We start from the raw sequence: 15,597 nt of genomic DNA, 5'->3' as shown, positions 1-15,597 counted from the left end.
CTAGTGAAGAGAAGAGACATTTCCAGAACTGAGAGCAGTGAAGGCGGCAGAGGCAGCTATGTTCAGGATGCTTCCAAGAGGGAAGAGATACCTTTATATAGAACAGGGCTCAGCTCCAGATACAGCGCAGACAAGTGGGCATTCACAGCCAAGGAACAGAGTGAGGGTCAGTGGATAGATGATTACTAACGGGAAATGCCGTGTGTACGGAGGATCCTGGCTAGACCAGCCTACTAGGGTTTTTTCTGAAGGAAGGTCAGCAGACATCACCTGGAGGAAGAGAGGAGATAACCCAACCAGATATCCAAGGTGGTGGTGCACATCTGTAATCCCAGGACTTTGGAGATGGAGGCAGGAAATCCATGATTCCAGGACCAGTCACAGCCACGTGGTGAATTGTTAGAGGCCAGTCTGGGCTTTATGAGACACAACAAACAAACAAAAAAAGCTAGTATGAGGGCAAAATAGTTGATATGGAGGCTTGAGTGTTATCGCCAGCATCCTTGTGTAAAAAAAAGGGGACAAGGATAAAAGCCCAGTGTGATGACTCGCTTCTAATCCCAGCCCTGGGAAATGGAGCCAGACAGATTCCCTGGACCTCGCTGGCCGGCCTGTCCTTACCTCAATAAAAACAAGGTGGGTAGCACCTGAGGAACGACACCAGAGGTTGGCCTCTGGCCTCCACAAATATATATATATACGTACACACACAAAATAAAGCACCCCTAAGTGTGTGTGTGTGTGTGTGTATGTGTGTGTGTGATCTCAGCATAGAGATTTCTAATAATACTGACTTAACAGGATCCTCACTCAAACTGGGTTTCTGAACATGCCCAGGGATAAAGCCATGGTGAACAAAGAGCTGGGAGCCCGGTTAGTATGGTAAAGAAGCTAATCTCATCTCTGTCAGCTCCCCGGCCTGCCGTGCTCTGTGGGACCCGAGTGAGTCATAACCCCGTCACCCTTCCAGCTGTTGTTTCCTTACGTCTAGGCCAGAGTGGGAGACATGATACATCGGGGCTCGGTGACGTATCCCTCGGACCTGGTCAGCGTTTGGTTCTGTTATTATTATTTGTTACCGTCATGGTTAGCCAAGAGGAATTGGAGACAGTTGGATGCGCCAGCCCCCCCTGGTCACTGCCGTGGCCTGAGATGAATGGCTTCTGGAACCTCATTAAACAGGAAGGAACCCAAATGCTTGTACGGGTCTAGATGACTCATACCCGCCTACACAGTGGCTGCCCTGTCTCCTGGCAACGAGGGCTTGTTCGTGTGATCTCAGGAGGAAGGAAACAGGAGGAGGAGCTGTGACATGGTGATGCTCCAGTCTGGCTCCATCCTTCTGCCTGCTGGCTTTTTCTCACCTGCAGATGCTGTTATCTGGGTTATGTGTACCTAGGAGAACCATCTGTGACTTGTTAAGGCTAGCCTCCCTTAGCCCAGGCTTCCCCACTGGCATCAGTGCCTTCCATGTGTGCTGTGTGGGTTGGATGCCAAGCTGTCCATTTCCTGCTGCTGGGAGTTGATAGGGATGGCAACCTTGGCTCAGACACTGAGTAGAGAGACCTGAGATTATATGACCTTGCACTGAGATGGTGTCACAGTCCTGGATATCCAAGGGAGGACAGGAAGAGAAGTCCAGTCCCAGGGAGGAGAGCAGGGCCCAAGGCAAGGGTCAGAATGGAACCTGGGACTCTCATGGTATGGTCTATGCACATCCCGGGACAGGAGGTGTCAGATTCTTCTGAGGTTAAGAACCTGCCTCAGCATGCTTTTTGCTCCATAAATGTTGTTATTGAACACTTACTTCAAGAACCATAACCTGGTCAGGCAGTGATGGCACATGCCTTTAATCCCAGCACTTAGGAGGCAGAGGCAGGCAAACCTCTGTGAGTTCGAGGCCAGCCTGGTCTACAAGAGGTAGTTCCAGGACAGGCTCCAAAGCTACAGTAAAACCCTGTCTCGAAATTTTTGGTTTCTGCTCTTCCTGAAGATAGAGTTCCACAAGAGAAAGAGTAGAGGGTTCCCTCTTTCTGAATTAGATACATTAGAGCCACAGGTCAGAAAGAGGGAGGGGTGTGGTGGCACTGGTCTGGGGCGCAGTCACCAGGATGGTGCCAGCTCTTCAAAGAGTCACCCGGCAAGGAAAATGTGAGACCTCACGTACAATATGTACACAGGACCTTGGCTAGAGTCCATTTCAAGATGGTCCCAAGCTTCTGTGGATTATCCAAGCAAACGAGACCATCATACACAAGAGCCTATTGTTTTGCCCTCATGAGGCAGGACCTATATGCCAGGCTCCAAAAATGTCATAACATGAAGCCATTTATCCCCCGAGCTTTGTGATCCAGAGTAGAGAGACTCAAGACTACAGATGTACCACAAGCCAGGGCCAGCCTACTGACAAGGTCACACTGGCTCAGGGGGCAGTGATGGTGGGGCAAGATCAGGGCATAGGGAAACCTTCACAGGAAGGGACACTAGGTGTCCTATCTTCAGAGAGAGGCTTCCCAAGGTAATGACATCAAGTTTTACACCCCAAGGCCAGCAGTAGCCCAGGATTTGTGGAGATGCCTGTGCTGGGAGGATGCCATTCTGTAGCCTGGTAGGATGTGGTCAGGACAGGGACAGGATCCAGAGAGCACCATCCTCAGCTAGAGCCACCATTCAAAGGAAACTGTCAGACTCAGAAAAGCCTAGGACTCTTGGGGCCTTGTACCCATCAGAGATTTCTCCCTGCCTCTTCCCTTCCCTTGTTTCCACTCACAGACTTTCTAAGCTGATGAGTTCCCATAGATGATGAATTACAAGAGTTCTTTCTTGGGGAAAAACATCGTATCGAGTCATAGGATCTTGTCTTTCCCCATGTTCCCCTCTTGTGCCATCTCTCTTAACCTTCTGAGTCCAGCTGGGGTTATGACTCAGGTTCCCACAGAGCCTTCTGGGTCATAATAGTTTTTGTCTTCAGTTTGTTCGTTCTGCACATTTTATATCAACAGAATCATGCCAGAGGTAATCTTCCGTGACCATTTTGGTTTTTCGAGACAGGGTTTCTCTGTGTAGCTTTGACTGTTCTGGAACTCGTTCTGTAGACCAGGCTGGCCTCGAACTCACAGGGATCCAGCTGCCTCTGCCTCCCCAGTACTGGGATTAAAGCTGGGTGCCACTACCACCCAGCTGACTGTTGTTTTTAAGGGTTATCTGCTTCTTAATATTATTAATAAGTAACTAAATAAGGTTACTCTGCCATGGCCTACAGTTTTGTTTTCTCTGATTATTAGGCTATTGGGGTTGGTGCCACTGTGACCCCTGGCATTGGTATGAGTCAGTATGGATGACTGCTTTCCACCCATAGGCAGAGGAGGTTCCAGGTCCCATTCAGTGCTGCCCTGGTTAAACTGAGGCACGCCCCAGCCTGTCCTGGTGTGTACTAAGCATTTTTCTAGGCAGGGTAGCCGTCCACCAAATCCACTGACCACAGCTGCCCTTCTGCGTTCCTCCCGGTCCAGTCCCAGTGAGACAGTGGTGTTACAGGTTGCCCTTCTGAGACCACTGTATGAGCATGCACGTGCTGGCTGCCCAGTGGCTGTGTGAAACTGTGGCACCTTACAGCCCTAACGGCCCTCAGGGCTTTAGCTTTGCCCTGCACTTCTGTTTAATAGCCCGTGCCCCTCGGTCATCAGTTTTTCCAAATCCTGGTCTCTTGCTGGTTTGTTTCTCTGGAACTTTAAGTAACGGCATGGGAAAGGGTGCCAGCCTTGGCTCCCGTTAGCGGGGTAGCCCATGGGAAGGTGCGCCAGCCTGGACTGCCGTTTGCCACATAGCCCAGCCCTCCTTATCCTGTTATTCTTTACATGGTTTCTGCTCTGCTAAGTACATTCTGTTCTCTGAGGCAAATCCACCTATTCGAGGCTGCTATGGAACCGAGTGTCTAGACACCAGCATAAGCTACAGATGGGGGTCTGGTGTCGGGCTAGCCTGACACCAGCAGCTCTGGGCAGTTAGATACCGGTAGACCTCGGTGCTTAGGAGTGGGCAGGGTCTAGATCAGCAAGTCCTTGGAAGCTCATCTACAGGGGACAGGGTCTACACTCAGGATGCTCTCTGCTCCAGTCCCATTGACAGCAGTAGATGCGATTTAGAACTGTCAGCAGGCCTGGAAACATTCTTACAGGACCCTACCAGCCTGAAGTGGACTGAGCAACAACACACGTCACTCAGTGTCTCTAAATTTGGACACAGGAAACCACCCACTCGAAAAGGAGACTCCGGCATAAGAGGAGACTGTGACATGTCAGAGTTCCCGTAACCAATAGGCCCCGGAGCAGGAGCTGTTTTTCCCATATACTGACCAAAAAACAAAAGTGGAATGTGAGGATGATGGGAAGCTGGGACCTTGGCTGGCCCCACTGTAGGGTGGAGCTTCCCCGGGAGAGCCTGTTCAAAAGGAGACAGAGGCTAGGAGCTTGCCACTGTGCTGCTGTTCAGCTCCTCAAGCCTTCTGCCGCCTGACCCCCGTCGCCATGCAGGGTCTCATTCGGTTTTTCTACCCCAGCCGGGCAAGCCGCAGCCGGATAGCCTCTGCTGAAAAACAGCTGTGTGCCCGAGGCACTGCCCTGTGGACCCACATCCGATGTCTGGTGTGCAAGGGCAAGGTGGGCCAGTCAGGGCCTGGGGTCCCAGGTGGGCTGGGAAGGGTGGGTTCCAGGCACCCATGGCTCAGGTGGGTGCTCTCCTTACCCCGCTGCTCTCCCAGTCTTAGAAGAATGCTATCACTCATGACCTTTGCCTATTCTGGGTTTCTAGGGATGAGGGGGTCCCCGTTATCTGTCCTGGGATGGAAAGGGAAGGTTTGTCTTTCTCAACTTGCTTCTGAAGAAGGAAGGGGCGCTGCTGTCCTTGGGCAACCAAGAGAGGTGGGCCCTGGGATTCCTACAAGGAAGTAGGAGGCAAGAACGGGAGTTTCTCCACACCACAGATTCCCACACTGAAAAGAGGTTAATTCTTTGTGTAAAGAGCCTGGGAAGCTGTGGTGGTTCTTTTTTAATCTCTGAATTTGGGGTACTAGGGATAAAAATCCAAGGCTCTTTTTGTTCGTTTGTTTGTTGTTTTAGTTTTTGATTTTTGAGACAGGGTTTCTCTGTAGCTTTGGAGCCTGTCTTGGAACTAGCTCTTGTAGACCAGGCTGGCCTCAAACTCACAGAGATCCGCCTGCCTTTGCCTCCTGAGTGCTGGGATTAAAGGCATGTGCCACTACTGCCCAGCAAAATCTAATGTTCTTGTACACACCAGCAAGAGCTCTCCCACAGAGCCACCCTCAGTTCATGGTGTGTTTTCAGAAGCCCTCCGGTTGCTTATGTAGCCTAGCTAGTGGCCTCTCCGAAGCTCCCTGTGATAGCTAAGGGGTACTCATCAGGCAGGGGAAGCAGTGCCATAGATGGGGGGGCACGTGGTGGTTTTGAAGACTGCTTATTCAGGTGACATACAGTAGGGTCCTATAGACCGACTGCCAGACAGCGTTCTGCAGAGGTCAAAGTGGGAGGGTACAGTGAGGCTTCCGTCTGATTTTGGGGTGCCGCTCTATGCCTTGATGCTCTTGATGCTCCGCCCTCCCACAGTCCCCACTGAAATTAGTTTTCATCCCAGACTGCCCTGCATTCACATCTGGAAGCCCCTCTGACAAATACAAGGACTTAGGCTCCATCTGTGGCAGGGGTGGAGAGCAGGGCTCATGGCAGTGAGCTCTGGCACTCTGAGGTTCGAGAACTGTCTAACAGGTCAGTCCACCTCTCTGGCCGCCATCGGAGAGTATAGGACAGCAGCAGGGGTGGCCACTGCTGGGCAGAGCCTCCAAGCAGTCCTGAGGGCTTCTTCTAATCATTCGTCCTTGGTTTCAGTTGGACCCCCAAACGCTACAGGACAGAGACTGGCAACGGACTGTCATCGACATGAATGGGGTAAGTGCCCACGGGGCTCTGTTTGCGCCTGTCTCCCACTGAAAGTTAAAGCAGACCCAGTTCCATCCAGAACAGTCAGAAGAAGGCTAAGCCTGAGATATTAGCTGGAGAACAGGCTCCAGAGGAGGCCTTGCAGGTGGGAGGAAGGGGTACCCCACAGGAGTGCTGTGTACACGGCAGAAGGGGAGACCTCCAGAGCAGACACGCCGTACACAGGAAGGAGCGCTATATCTGGTGGCTGGTTGCCACCCAGACCCTGCGTGTTCCATCCTGAAGGAAAAGATCTGTATTAGGAGCCCTGGGACGGCATCTCACAGAACACTTCAGATCCACTGCGGTCGTCTTTGGCTGTCTCAGGGAAATGGATCCAAAAAGATTGGGACTAGAGCAGTTTTAGAGATTTTTCCCCCCTTTTTCTGATGATTTGCAGGCATATAAGCAGTCTTGGACACAGGCCCAAACATAAATATGAAATTTATTATTATTTTATATATAACTTACATGCATAGCTGTGAGGGGTAATCTTATGCATCTTAACTCATTAGCAGGGAGGTCAGTTGGGTGCAGAACCCTGCACGTGCATCACGGAGTTCAGGGACTTTACAGTTTGGGAACAGTTTAGATTGCCAGATGCAGGTGCTTGACCTGTTGCTTTTGCTGTGGATCCTTCTTTGAGGGGTGGTGGTGGTTTGATTGTTTTGTTTTCTTTTGCTTGTTCTGATACTTTGAATTGAAGGCTGTACCTTCAATTCAATTGAAGGCGTGCTAAGTTTGTGCACCACCGCTGAGCTACTCACTCCAACCCCACTTATTTATTTTTTAATTATTACTTCAAAAACTAAAGGGAATCAGGGCTGGAGAGACAGCTCAGTGGTTAAGAGCACTGACTGTTCTTCTAGAGGATCCAGGTTCAATTCCCAGCACCCACGTGGTAGTTCACAACTGTCTGTAAACTCCAGTCCCAGGGGTCCAATATCCATGGCAAAACACCAGTACACATTAAAAAAAAAAAAAGACTCTTACTGACTCCAACACCTCATTATGTGGCCTTGATTTATTTGCCCTGGGGGTGAAAAGGTTTCTTGGTCTAGGACCTTCAGGGACCCTGAGAGCTCAGCCCAAGAGGTTCAGAGGGTAAAAGACCCATGCCCTTTCTTTCTATCGCAGATCGAAGTGAAACTTTCCGTCAAGTTCACGAGTAGGGAGTTCAGCTTGAAGAGAATGCCTTCCCGCAAACAGACTGGGGTCTTCGGGGTCAAGATTGCGGTGGTCACAAAGTGAGTGGCGGGTGATGTGGGCTTGTCTGTGAAGGCATGCTGCAGGCAGGTCTGAGGGAAAGGCCTGTTCTCTTAGTGCCTGGCCCTGCTGGCTGTCTTTTAGAGGAGGGGGTGTTATGGAGAGAGGGGTAGCCCCAGGGAAGACTATAAGTCTTTGCTTAGCCACCTCCTGTGTTTATTGCAAAACCAGCTCAGGAATGTCTCACCTCCTAGTCAGGAACTGCCCAAGTGCAGGACTTGCTTCCCTCGCTTGGGATATGTTGTGATCCCGAGTTCCTGTTGAACAATTTGAATCTCGGCCCTCTTGTTATGAGCCTGTTGCCAGGAGATGCCTGTTTGTTGGTTTGAGGGCAATTCTTGGGGATACAGGCCACTTCCTCCCAGACTTCAGCCACTTCCCCAGGATGGAATATTGGCTGCGCCATTCATTGTCCAGCACTGACATGTGTCCAAGCACACTCTTGTCCTCTGAGAGATTCCGCTTCCAAGCTGTTCCAGAAAATGAGGATGACACGCCCCTCTCTTCCCCCATGTAACTATGGGGTTGGGGCTTGGAAGAGACCTGGTTGTGTGTGTCTGAGTCCGGCTATGAGTGAAGCCAAGTTCGTGTCTCCACACAGCAGTGGTTTCTAGCTTCAAAGCGTTCTCCTTCCAGAGCTGTACCAGGAGGTCCAGAGGCTGTCATAAGATCCTGGGACATGCCTGGGTACGTGCAGCATGTCCCAGGATCGCTATTGCTGAGATGAACACCATGACCAAAGAAACTTAAGGAGGACAGAGTGTATCCATATCACTGTTCACTGAAAGAAGTCGGGGCAGGAACCTGGAGGCAGGGGCTGATGCAGAGGTAGTGGAGCGGGGCTGCTTACTGGCTTGCTCTTCATGGCTTGCTCAGCCTGCTTGCTTTCTTTCTTTTTTTTAAAATTTTATTATTTATTATATATACAATATTCTATCTGTGTGTATGCCTGCAGGCCAGAAGAGGGCCCCAGACCTCATTATAGATGGTTGTGAGCCACCATGTGGTTGCTGGGAATTGAACTCAGGACCTTTGGAAGAGCAGGCAATGTTCTTAACCACTGAGCCATCTCTCCAGCCCCTCAGCCTGCTTTCTTATAGAACTCAGGACCAGCAGCCCAGGAGTAGAAACACCCACAATGGGCTGGGCCCTCCCTATCAATCAGTTAATTAAGAAAGTGCCTTACAGCCTCAATTGAGGTTCCCTCTTTTCAGATAACTCCAGCTTGTGTCAAGTTGACTTAAAACTATCCAACACACAACGAATGCACGGTGTTTACCCTATGCAAACCTTAGCTCTCAAGGAGCCTCAAGGGATTCACTGCACAGCATGCAGGCGCCTGGGCCAATACCCTGCCCCACTTCCTGTCTTATAGGTGAGAGTTTTTTAGGACTCCAGGAAGCTTTTGGTCCATTCACAGCCTAGGAGCTGTACTTCCTGGGGCATTGTTGCCTAGGAAAGCTCCTAGGTTGAAGATGAGCTCAGAGCACTTTCCCAGCATCTGTGAGGTATGCATGTGTGCCCTTCCAGCACCATGGAAGAAAATAGCAAAGCCTCTTGACCTTCCCATAGCATTATATATAATTCACAATATGATTGGCTGCTTCAGGTTCTCAGAAAGTTAAGAACTCGCAGCAGGAAGGAAAACTTGCCCAAGGTTACATGTGTGACCTTGAACTGTATACACCTTCCTCTCCCCCTGTAGGAGAGAGAGGTCCAAGGTACCCTACATTGTACGCCAGTGTGTGGAAGAGATTGAACGCCGGGGCATGGAGGAGGTGGGCATCTACCGAGTGTCTGGAGTGGCCACAGACATCCAGGCACTGAAGGCGGCCTTTGATGTCAGTGAGTATTGCCTAGCAGTGTGGGACAGATGGTGGTGTCCACACTGAGACTCCCAGGGGGCCTAGAACATCAGTCTCTCTCTTTTCCTTCCTTTCTTGAAGAGTACAAGGTGGAAACTGGATGCGGCAATATGAGCCTGTGCTTTAACATCCAGGAGGATAAGCCAGGAGTAGCTACTGTCAGCCTGGACTACATGAGTTCCAAACTAGCTTTAGCCTCATCGTGATTTCCTGTGTCAAATAGATAGATGATTGATTGATTGATATTGATTGATTGATGGTTGATAATTAGCACCTATAATCCCAGTATTCATGAGGTAGACACAAGGATTGCTGCAAATTCAAGAAGAGCCTACAGGCCTTTTTTCTTTTTTCTTTCTTTTTTCTTTTTATTTTTTTTTTGTTTTTCAAGACAGGGTTTCTCTGTTGCTTTAGAGCCTATTCTGGCACTCGCTCTATAGACCAAGCTGGCCTCAAACTCACAGGGGTCCACCTGCCTCTGCCTCCCGAGTACTGGGATTAAACACATGGGCCACCACCGCCCAGCCTACAGGCCAATCTTATGGAAGAATTTTCTCGGTTGAGGTTCCCTCTTCCAGGTATATCTAGGTTTGTTTCACCTTGACGAAAACCAACCAGCACAGGGTCCTTACCCAGCATCCCCAGAGAACTAGAAAATAGAAGCAGGACTTGACAGGACTTTGTACTTACAGAGTCTTTGTACCGCTTTCCTGACCTGGGCCATCAAGCACCCTTTGATGAGCCTTGCTGCACCTTCAGCTTCTCTGGACAACCAGAGCAGGCCTGCTGTCCAGTGTACAGGACCAGTGGCCGCCTAAGTCCAAAGAAAACTCCTAATAAGACCACAGAAATGACCTTAATAACCCCAGGGCCTTCCTGTCGAAAGAAGCTGCCACCCAGGCAGCTGTTCGGTACGGAACAGAGTTGCCCGATTCCTACCTAGGCTCCATGAGCTCTGCCTTCTCCTGCCCTGGCCTGCCTGGCTCTGCACCTCGGTGGCTCTGCAGCTGGACTGCCCTTCGCAGCACAGAGCAGAGACATGGGCAGAGGTGTGAGATACTCTTGTTTCCCAGCAACTCTGCCCAGACTCTATCACACAGACACTTAGAAGAAAGAGGACAGACTACATAAAGGGGCTGGGCACTTACATTTGGCAACATGGTGGTGGTCACATTAGCTCTGGCAGGGTTGCAGAAGTCCAGCCCACATAAACGCTCCGTTTCTATGTTCTTTCCAGATAATAAGGATGTATCCGTGATGATGAGCGAGATGGACGTGAATGCCATTGCCGGCACGCTGAAGCTTTACTTCCGCGAGCTGCCCGAGCCCCTCTTCACTGATGAGTTCTACCCCAACTTCGCAGAGGGCATCGGTGAGCATTGCTGGCCTCAGCCTTGCGGGAGGCATCCCCCTCCTTCTTCTCTCTACTGCCACTGTTAGGAGAGGGAATCAGGACCATTCCCCTCTACTCTTCCATATTGGAACCCGACCTAAGAGAGCAGCTGGCTGTGTAGGAGACAAAAGCCAAGCCATCTGTGGGTTGTCCGAAGCTACCTCTCCTCTCAGTACGGCCAGAGGGTATCAGTGTCTACACTGTTGTATCCAGCTGTGGGACCCTGATAGCTACAGCATTCCTTTTAGTAGAGCAGCATTGAATGGATGGCGTGCCGGGCCAAAAGGAACCCCTAACACTTGAACCCCAGGTCCTGGCCCAGACAAGCAGAGGTTCAAGTCAACCTGAAGGATGGTACTCAAAGTGGCCACTGGCACAGACCAGCATAGCTCCTGCCTCGCCCTTAGGATGACCCAGCCTGTAGGGCCAGTTCACCAGAAGACCTGGACCGTCAGGCCTGAAAGTGCCCCTTGGGTGCACATGAAAAAAGGGAAACTCCCAGGGACTGGAGCAGGGGCCTTTCAACCCCCCAGTTCTCTTTATCCCGACTCTGTGTGCTTCCTTCAGAGTTTGGGCTCTGTAGGTCTTAACAGCAGCAGAAAGTGGCCCTGAGCACAAGCAGCAGCCATCAGGATGCCTGTTGAACAGGTGCCTAGGGTGCTGTTGACCCTTTGAGATGAGAGAAGGCTTTCCGGGTATCTCCCATGCCATATAAACAGCCGCCACAGGGTCCTTCTCAGTGGGGGTTAATCTAAGCTGTGTGAACCCAGACAGTGATGGGTCTGAACTCCATGGTGTCTTCCCTCCTAGGTTTTGGATACCTCATCTGACATGCTTAGGAGAGGTCTCTGGCTTGTGCTATATGACCCTGGAAACTAAGCTTCCTCTCTCTGTAGCTCTTTCAGACCCTGTTGCAAAAGAGAGCTGCATGCTCAACTTGCTGCTGTCCCTCCCAGAGGCCAACCTAGTGACCTTCCTTTTCCTTCTGGACCACTTGAAAAGGTAGTGCCTGTTCTCCCGTGCAGCCCAAGACCCCAGGAAACGGGACACCAAGGGCCTTTTCTCCTCCCAGGTCTGCAGTAGTTTCCCACACTAGGGGCCAGAGCCTTTGCCACCCTGTCCCTCTGCACCGTGACATTAAGTCAACAGCCAGAATTGCACTTGACCTTGTCCTTTACTCCCAGATCGTGGCTCTAGAGCTGTCCCAGCTGCCCGCTGGTCTTGAGTTCTCTTGATCCTGGGCTTCTCGGACCCTGGGGTGGAATCCTTACCTCTGCCCTGAGTGTGGTGATGTTGAAACAGGATCCTCTGCTTTGGCCTTACACAGGGTGGCTGAAAAGGAGCCAGTGAACAAGATGTCCCTGCATAACCTCGCCACAGTCTTTGGCCCCACGCTGCTTCGACCTTCAGAGAAGGAAAGCAAGCTTCCTGCGAACCCCAACCAGCCCATCACCATGACTGACAGCTGGTCCCTGGAGGTCATGTCCCAGGTAGAGGAAAGACTGTAGTCAGTGTTACCCTAGCTTGACACAGGTGGTCTCAGCCTACCCTAGCCTGGGTCTTGTTAGTCATTCCCAGCTCTACTGCAGAGGCCTACCCCCTACCCCTGAGAGGGCCAGGAATGAAGGACCCTGGCTACCTCGATTCCCTCTGCACCTGACTAGATTTGCAGGGCCCAAGACCCAGCCCACCTGCTGGTCTTTGAAGTGCACATAGCCTAGGTCTTAAGACTTCATCATGTGTAGTCGGACACCTTCCTAATCTGGGGTGTCTTGATGTGTGGGGCTGTTGTCACTGACAGGATCTCTTAGCCCCTGAGCTGGGTGAGCCAAGGTGAGCTCCCCAACCCCAACCCAGTACACCCTCTTACCTGTCTGCCCTCCCCTTCTCTGCTGGGACAGGTCCAAGTGTTGCTGTACTTCCTGCAGCTGGAGGCCATCCCCGCCCCCGACAGCAAGAGACAGAGCATCCTGTTCTCCACCGAAGTCTAAAGGCCTGGTATCAGTCGTCTCATTAAGAGGCCCGCAGAATGACCTGGAAACCTGTGACGAGAGAATCCATCCCCGGAGTGGGAACGGGACTCTTCTTGTGGTGTAATTTAACCATTCCCAAGCTCTGGGCCATCTGTCAAGAGACAAGTACCCAAAGCTGAAGGCCCAAGGGGGCCTATACAAACCATCCAGGTGTGTCTGCAAATCCCAGGCTGGCCCCAGACTGTACTCTTCCCTTGTTGCCGCCAGAGGGCACCCCAGGCCAGCCCATCCGCCAGCCTGCATACAAGGGAAAGGTGGCGAAGAGAGTGGTTTTTACAAATCTAATTTATCATAAGAGTTTTAAGAAAAAAAAATCTCTACTGGATCATTTGTTCCGATGCACCCACTCTGGGGAATAGGGACACAACCAGATCCCTCACTCTTGTGTCTTGAATAAACACTGCTGCTGCTTCATATTGTGGGGGCCACAGCCATGTCCCTGTATGGGTGGGGATATCTCCATTTCCCTGACTAGGAGTTCCACTGTCTGTGTACCAGGGCTTGAGACGCCGAGCCAGCGCTGTAGCCTCTTGACTCCTTGCTGCTTGCTTTGTCCTCCTCCAAGGCTGTCTGTGCAGAAGTAGGTCAGGCTCCTGTTGGCTGATACTCTTGTTTTTGCTAGCTGTGCAGTTCTCAGGAGTATGCTCCATCACAGCCCAGAAGTGTCCGGGGACCAGACACAGGGGGAAAGGAAGTCCTGGCCATGCACCTACAGTTCCTTCTGCAGGGAGAGCGGCCGTGTCCACTGATCCCCATCGCCTACCTGGCACCTGTCTCCCTTTTGGCTGACAAGGGCTGTGACTTCTCTGGCCTGGCTCTGACTACTCTTTCTGTCCCTTGTTGTCCCACATGAACATCACGTGATCACATCCTTTCCTTGCCCTCAACTGAGCAGACTCAGTTAACTTTTGTAGAGATTTCTGCTCCGAAGCAGCAACTTGCTCTAGTGGCTTGTTTTAAAACTTTGATCCGAAATAGCTTTTGATACTTGAATATTTTTAAGTTTTATACATAGTTTCTAATTTTTTTCCTAATGGATTCAGACACCTAATATAAGATACTAGAATGTACACCGTGGACGGGCAGTGTCCCATGCAGCATTCTGTCTTCCTTCGAGAGCCAGCTTTCTTTTTGCTTGGAGTCATTTCTGATGTCTCTGGGACATCGGAAACATGGGAAGAAGGTAAGGAAAGTCAGACCTGGGGTGGGAGCAGACACCCCAAAGCAGATTGGAAGCCAACCCACCTTCCGAGAACATCTGGGAAAAATAAAGCCTATATTCGGGTGAGAGTTGGGATAGTCTCTTCCTGACCACCCTAGAGAGTAAAAAGAGAAAGGGGACACCACCAGTTATTTTCAAGAAAGAAATCCACAAATCCTTGCATCAATTTTAAAAAGGTCTTAGAATCCTACACTTGGGAGGCTGAGGCAGAATTGCTGTGAGTTCAAGACCAGCCTTGGCAGCATAGAGCTTATCGGGCCAGCCAAGGCTCCAGTGCAGGGCTTTGGGACAGGGGTGTGGAGTAGACAGGGAGAGAAGAAAGATTGTAGACTTGAATCCCAAGCTGCTCCTGCAGAAGGGCATGACTTGGGGGGGTATAGATTGCTTGTCACAGAGAACTCTTGCACCCTGGTCACATACCCCACGGTCCCTCCCACGTGTGGAAGGTGGTGGGTATGTCCACGTACAGCATCTGCCAACTCCACAACCCATGGGGATTCCCAAGAGGCAGGGCCATGTATTCCCCTACCGTCTGCTCTTGAACCTGCTCAACGTATTGGGCAGGAAACAAAAGGCCCTGCAGGGTCTCCGTCTGCATACAGTATTTGTTTAGTTGGCCTTTTTTTTTTCTCAGCAGAGCCACCCTTTGGTCTGCCCTTGAGCATTTTTGAACCCAGTGGGCTCCTCTAGTCTGGCTGTCCATCACAGTCCATCTCAGTGGCGCTGACCACTGAGATGGGAACCCTGCTGAGAAAAGCCAAACCCAGCTGTTGATTCTGCTCCCTCTGTGTCTCTTGATTTGCCTCTGTCACCTTGAACTGGAAAGCAATATAGCAACGTGCCAATTTGCGTTCCCTCGGCCTCCCCTTCCTCCTTGCTCTTTATTTATAGAGGTGTTGTTTGATGATGGAATGGTCACTCTTGCATTGTTCTAAAAGTGTTCCTCCGCCATCCGGCCATGATGGCACTGGCTGGGGCTGTCTCTGTTAACCGTCTCACACCCTGCAGGCCTGTAGGCTGGCAAAGCCACGGTGGGGCATGGAAAAGGCATGGTGTTCTGCAGGAGCGGGATAACCTAGCTTTCCCTCTGCAGAGAGAGTGATGGCCCAGAGTCCATCGTGACTGTCCACCAAGCACGGCTGCCAGACTCTAAAGGAAGAAGTGCTACTTTCTTACCTTGGAACCTGGGTCCGGGGTGCAGAGGGCGTGGCTTCATGGTGATAACCTGGCCTCCCCAGCGGGTGGATGGTTTCTTAGCTGCAATCTTGCTTTTATGAGCTCAGCTGTCTGTACTACCCCTGTGCCGGAAGGACCCACGGACACTCTCATTAAAGTCTCCTGAGACTACTTCAGTTTGTGGTGGTTTCTAGACGGTCAGTTTCCTCTGAGTGTGAACCCCCTGCATTCCTGGGGCTTGACAAAACTAGACGCCGCGGGCATAGAGAGGTGCCAGTGGTACAGTTGCCCTCACTGTCCAATCAGGCCACGGGCGGGGGGGAGGGGGAGAAGGGGCCTGCGTGGACCATGGTGGGAAGTCCTGGTTTAGTGGAATCGGGTGCCCACAGGCAGTTGCCAGGCAGGCAGTTGCAAGATTCGGAGTAGCAGCTGAGTCCTCAAGCATGGGGCAGTCTAGTTTGGGCAAGGAACATAGCCTTGGCTAAGGAGGAGAAAGAGGAACCACATAGGATGTTAGTCCTGACCCTGCAGGTGGGGGAGATGGCAATAGGGTAGCTAGCCAGTCCTGCCTGCTCTGCCGGGCGCTGGTTCTCACCTATACCCATACCCCCGTTTCAAGCCCCTTAGCCTGCTGGATTGCAGGTTGAGGCAG

At 51.3% G+C, this 15,597-nt stretch overlaps 1 protein-coding gene across 1 annotated transcript in view; it reads left to right on the top strand.

Annotated features, from left to right (window-relative positions):
* Positions 1-15,116, top strand: part of Bcr (BCR activator of RhoGEF and GTPase) — a 114,621-nt gene extending 99,505 nt beyond the window's left edge. The window contains exons 17-23 of the mRNA XM_075979985.1: positions 5,901-5,960; positions 7,128-7,237; positions 8,962-9,101; positions 10,359-10,493; positions 11,411-11,516; positions 11,842-12,004; positions 12,416-15,116. Of these exons, the coding sequence (XP_075836100.1) occupies positions 5,901-5,960; positions 7,128-7,237; positions 8,962-9,101; positions 10,359-10,493; positions 11,411-11,516; positions 11,842-12,004; positions 12,416-12,505 (804 nt within the window). The 3' untranslated portion in view covers positions 12,506-15,116. The remainder of the gene's footprint in view (positions 1-5,900; positions 5,961-7,127; positions 7,238-8,961; positions 9,102-10,358; positions 10,494-11,410; positions 11,517-11,841; positions 12,005-12,415) is intronic.
* Positions 15,117-15,597: the final 481 nt, after the last annotated feature.

The sequence above is a fragment of the Microtus pennsylvanicus genome, chromosome 7, assembly GCF_037038515.1.
Source record: "Microtus pennsylvanicus isolate mMicPen1 chromosome 7, mMicPen1.hap1, whole genome shotgun sequence".
Lineage (NCBI taxonomy): Eukaryota > Metazoa > Chordata > Mammalia > Rodentia > Cricetidae > Microtus > Microtus pennsylvanicus.
Note: the sequence above shows the minus strand (reverse complement) of the source record. Positions and strands in the feature narration are given on the sequence as shown.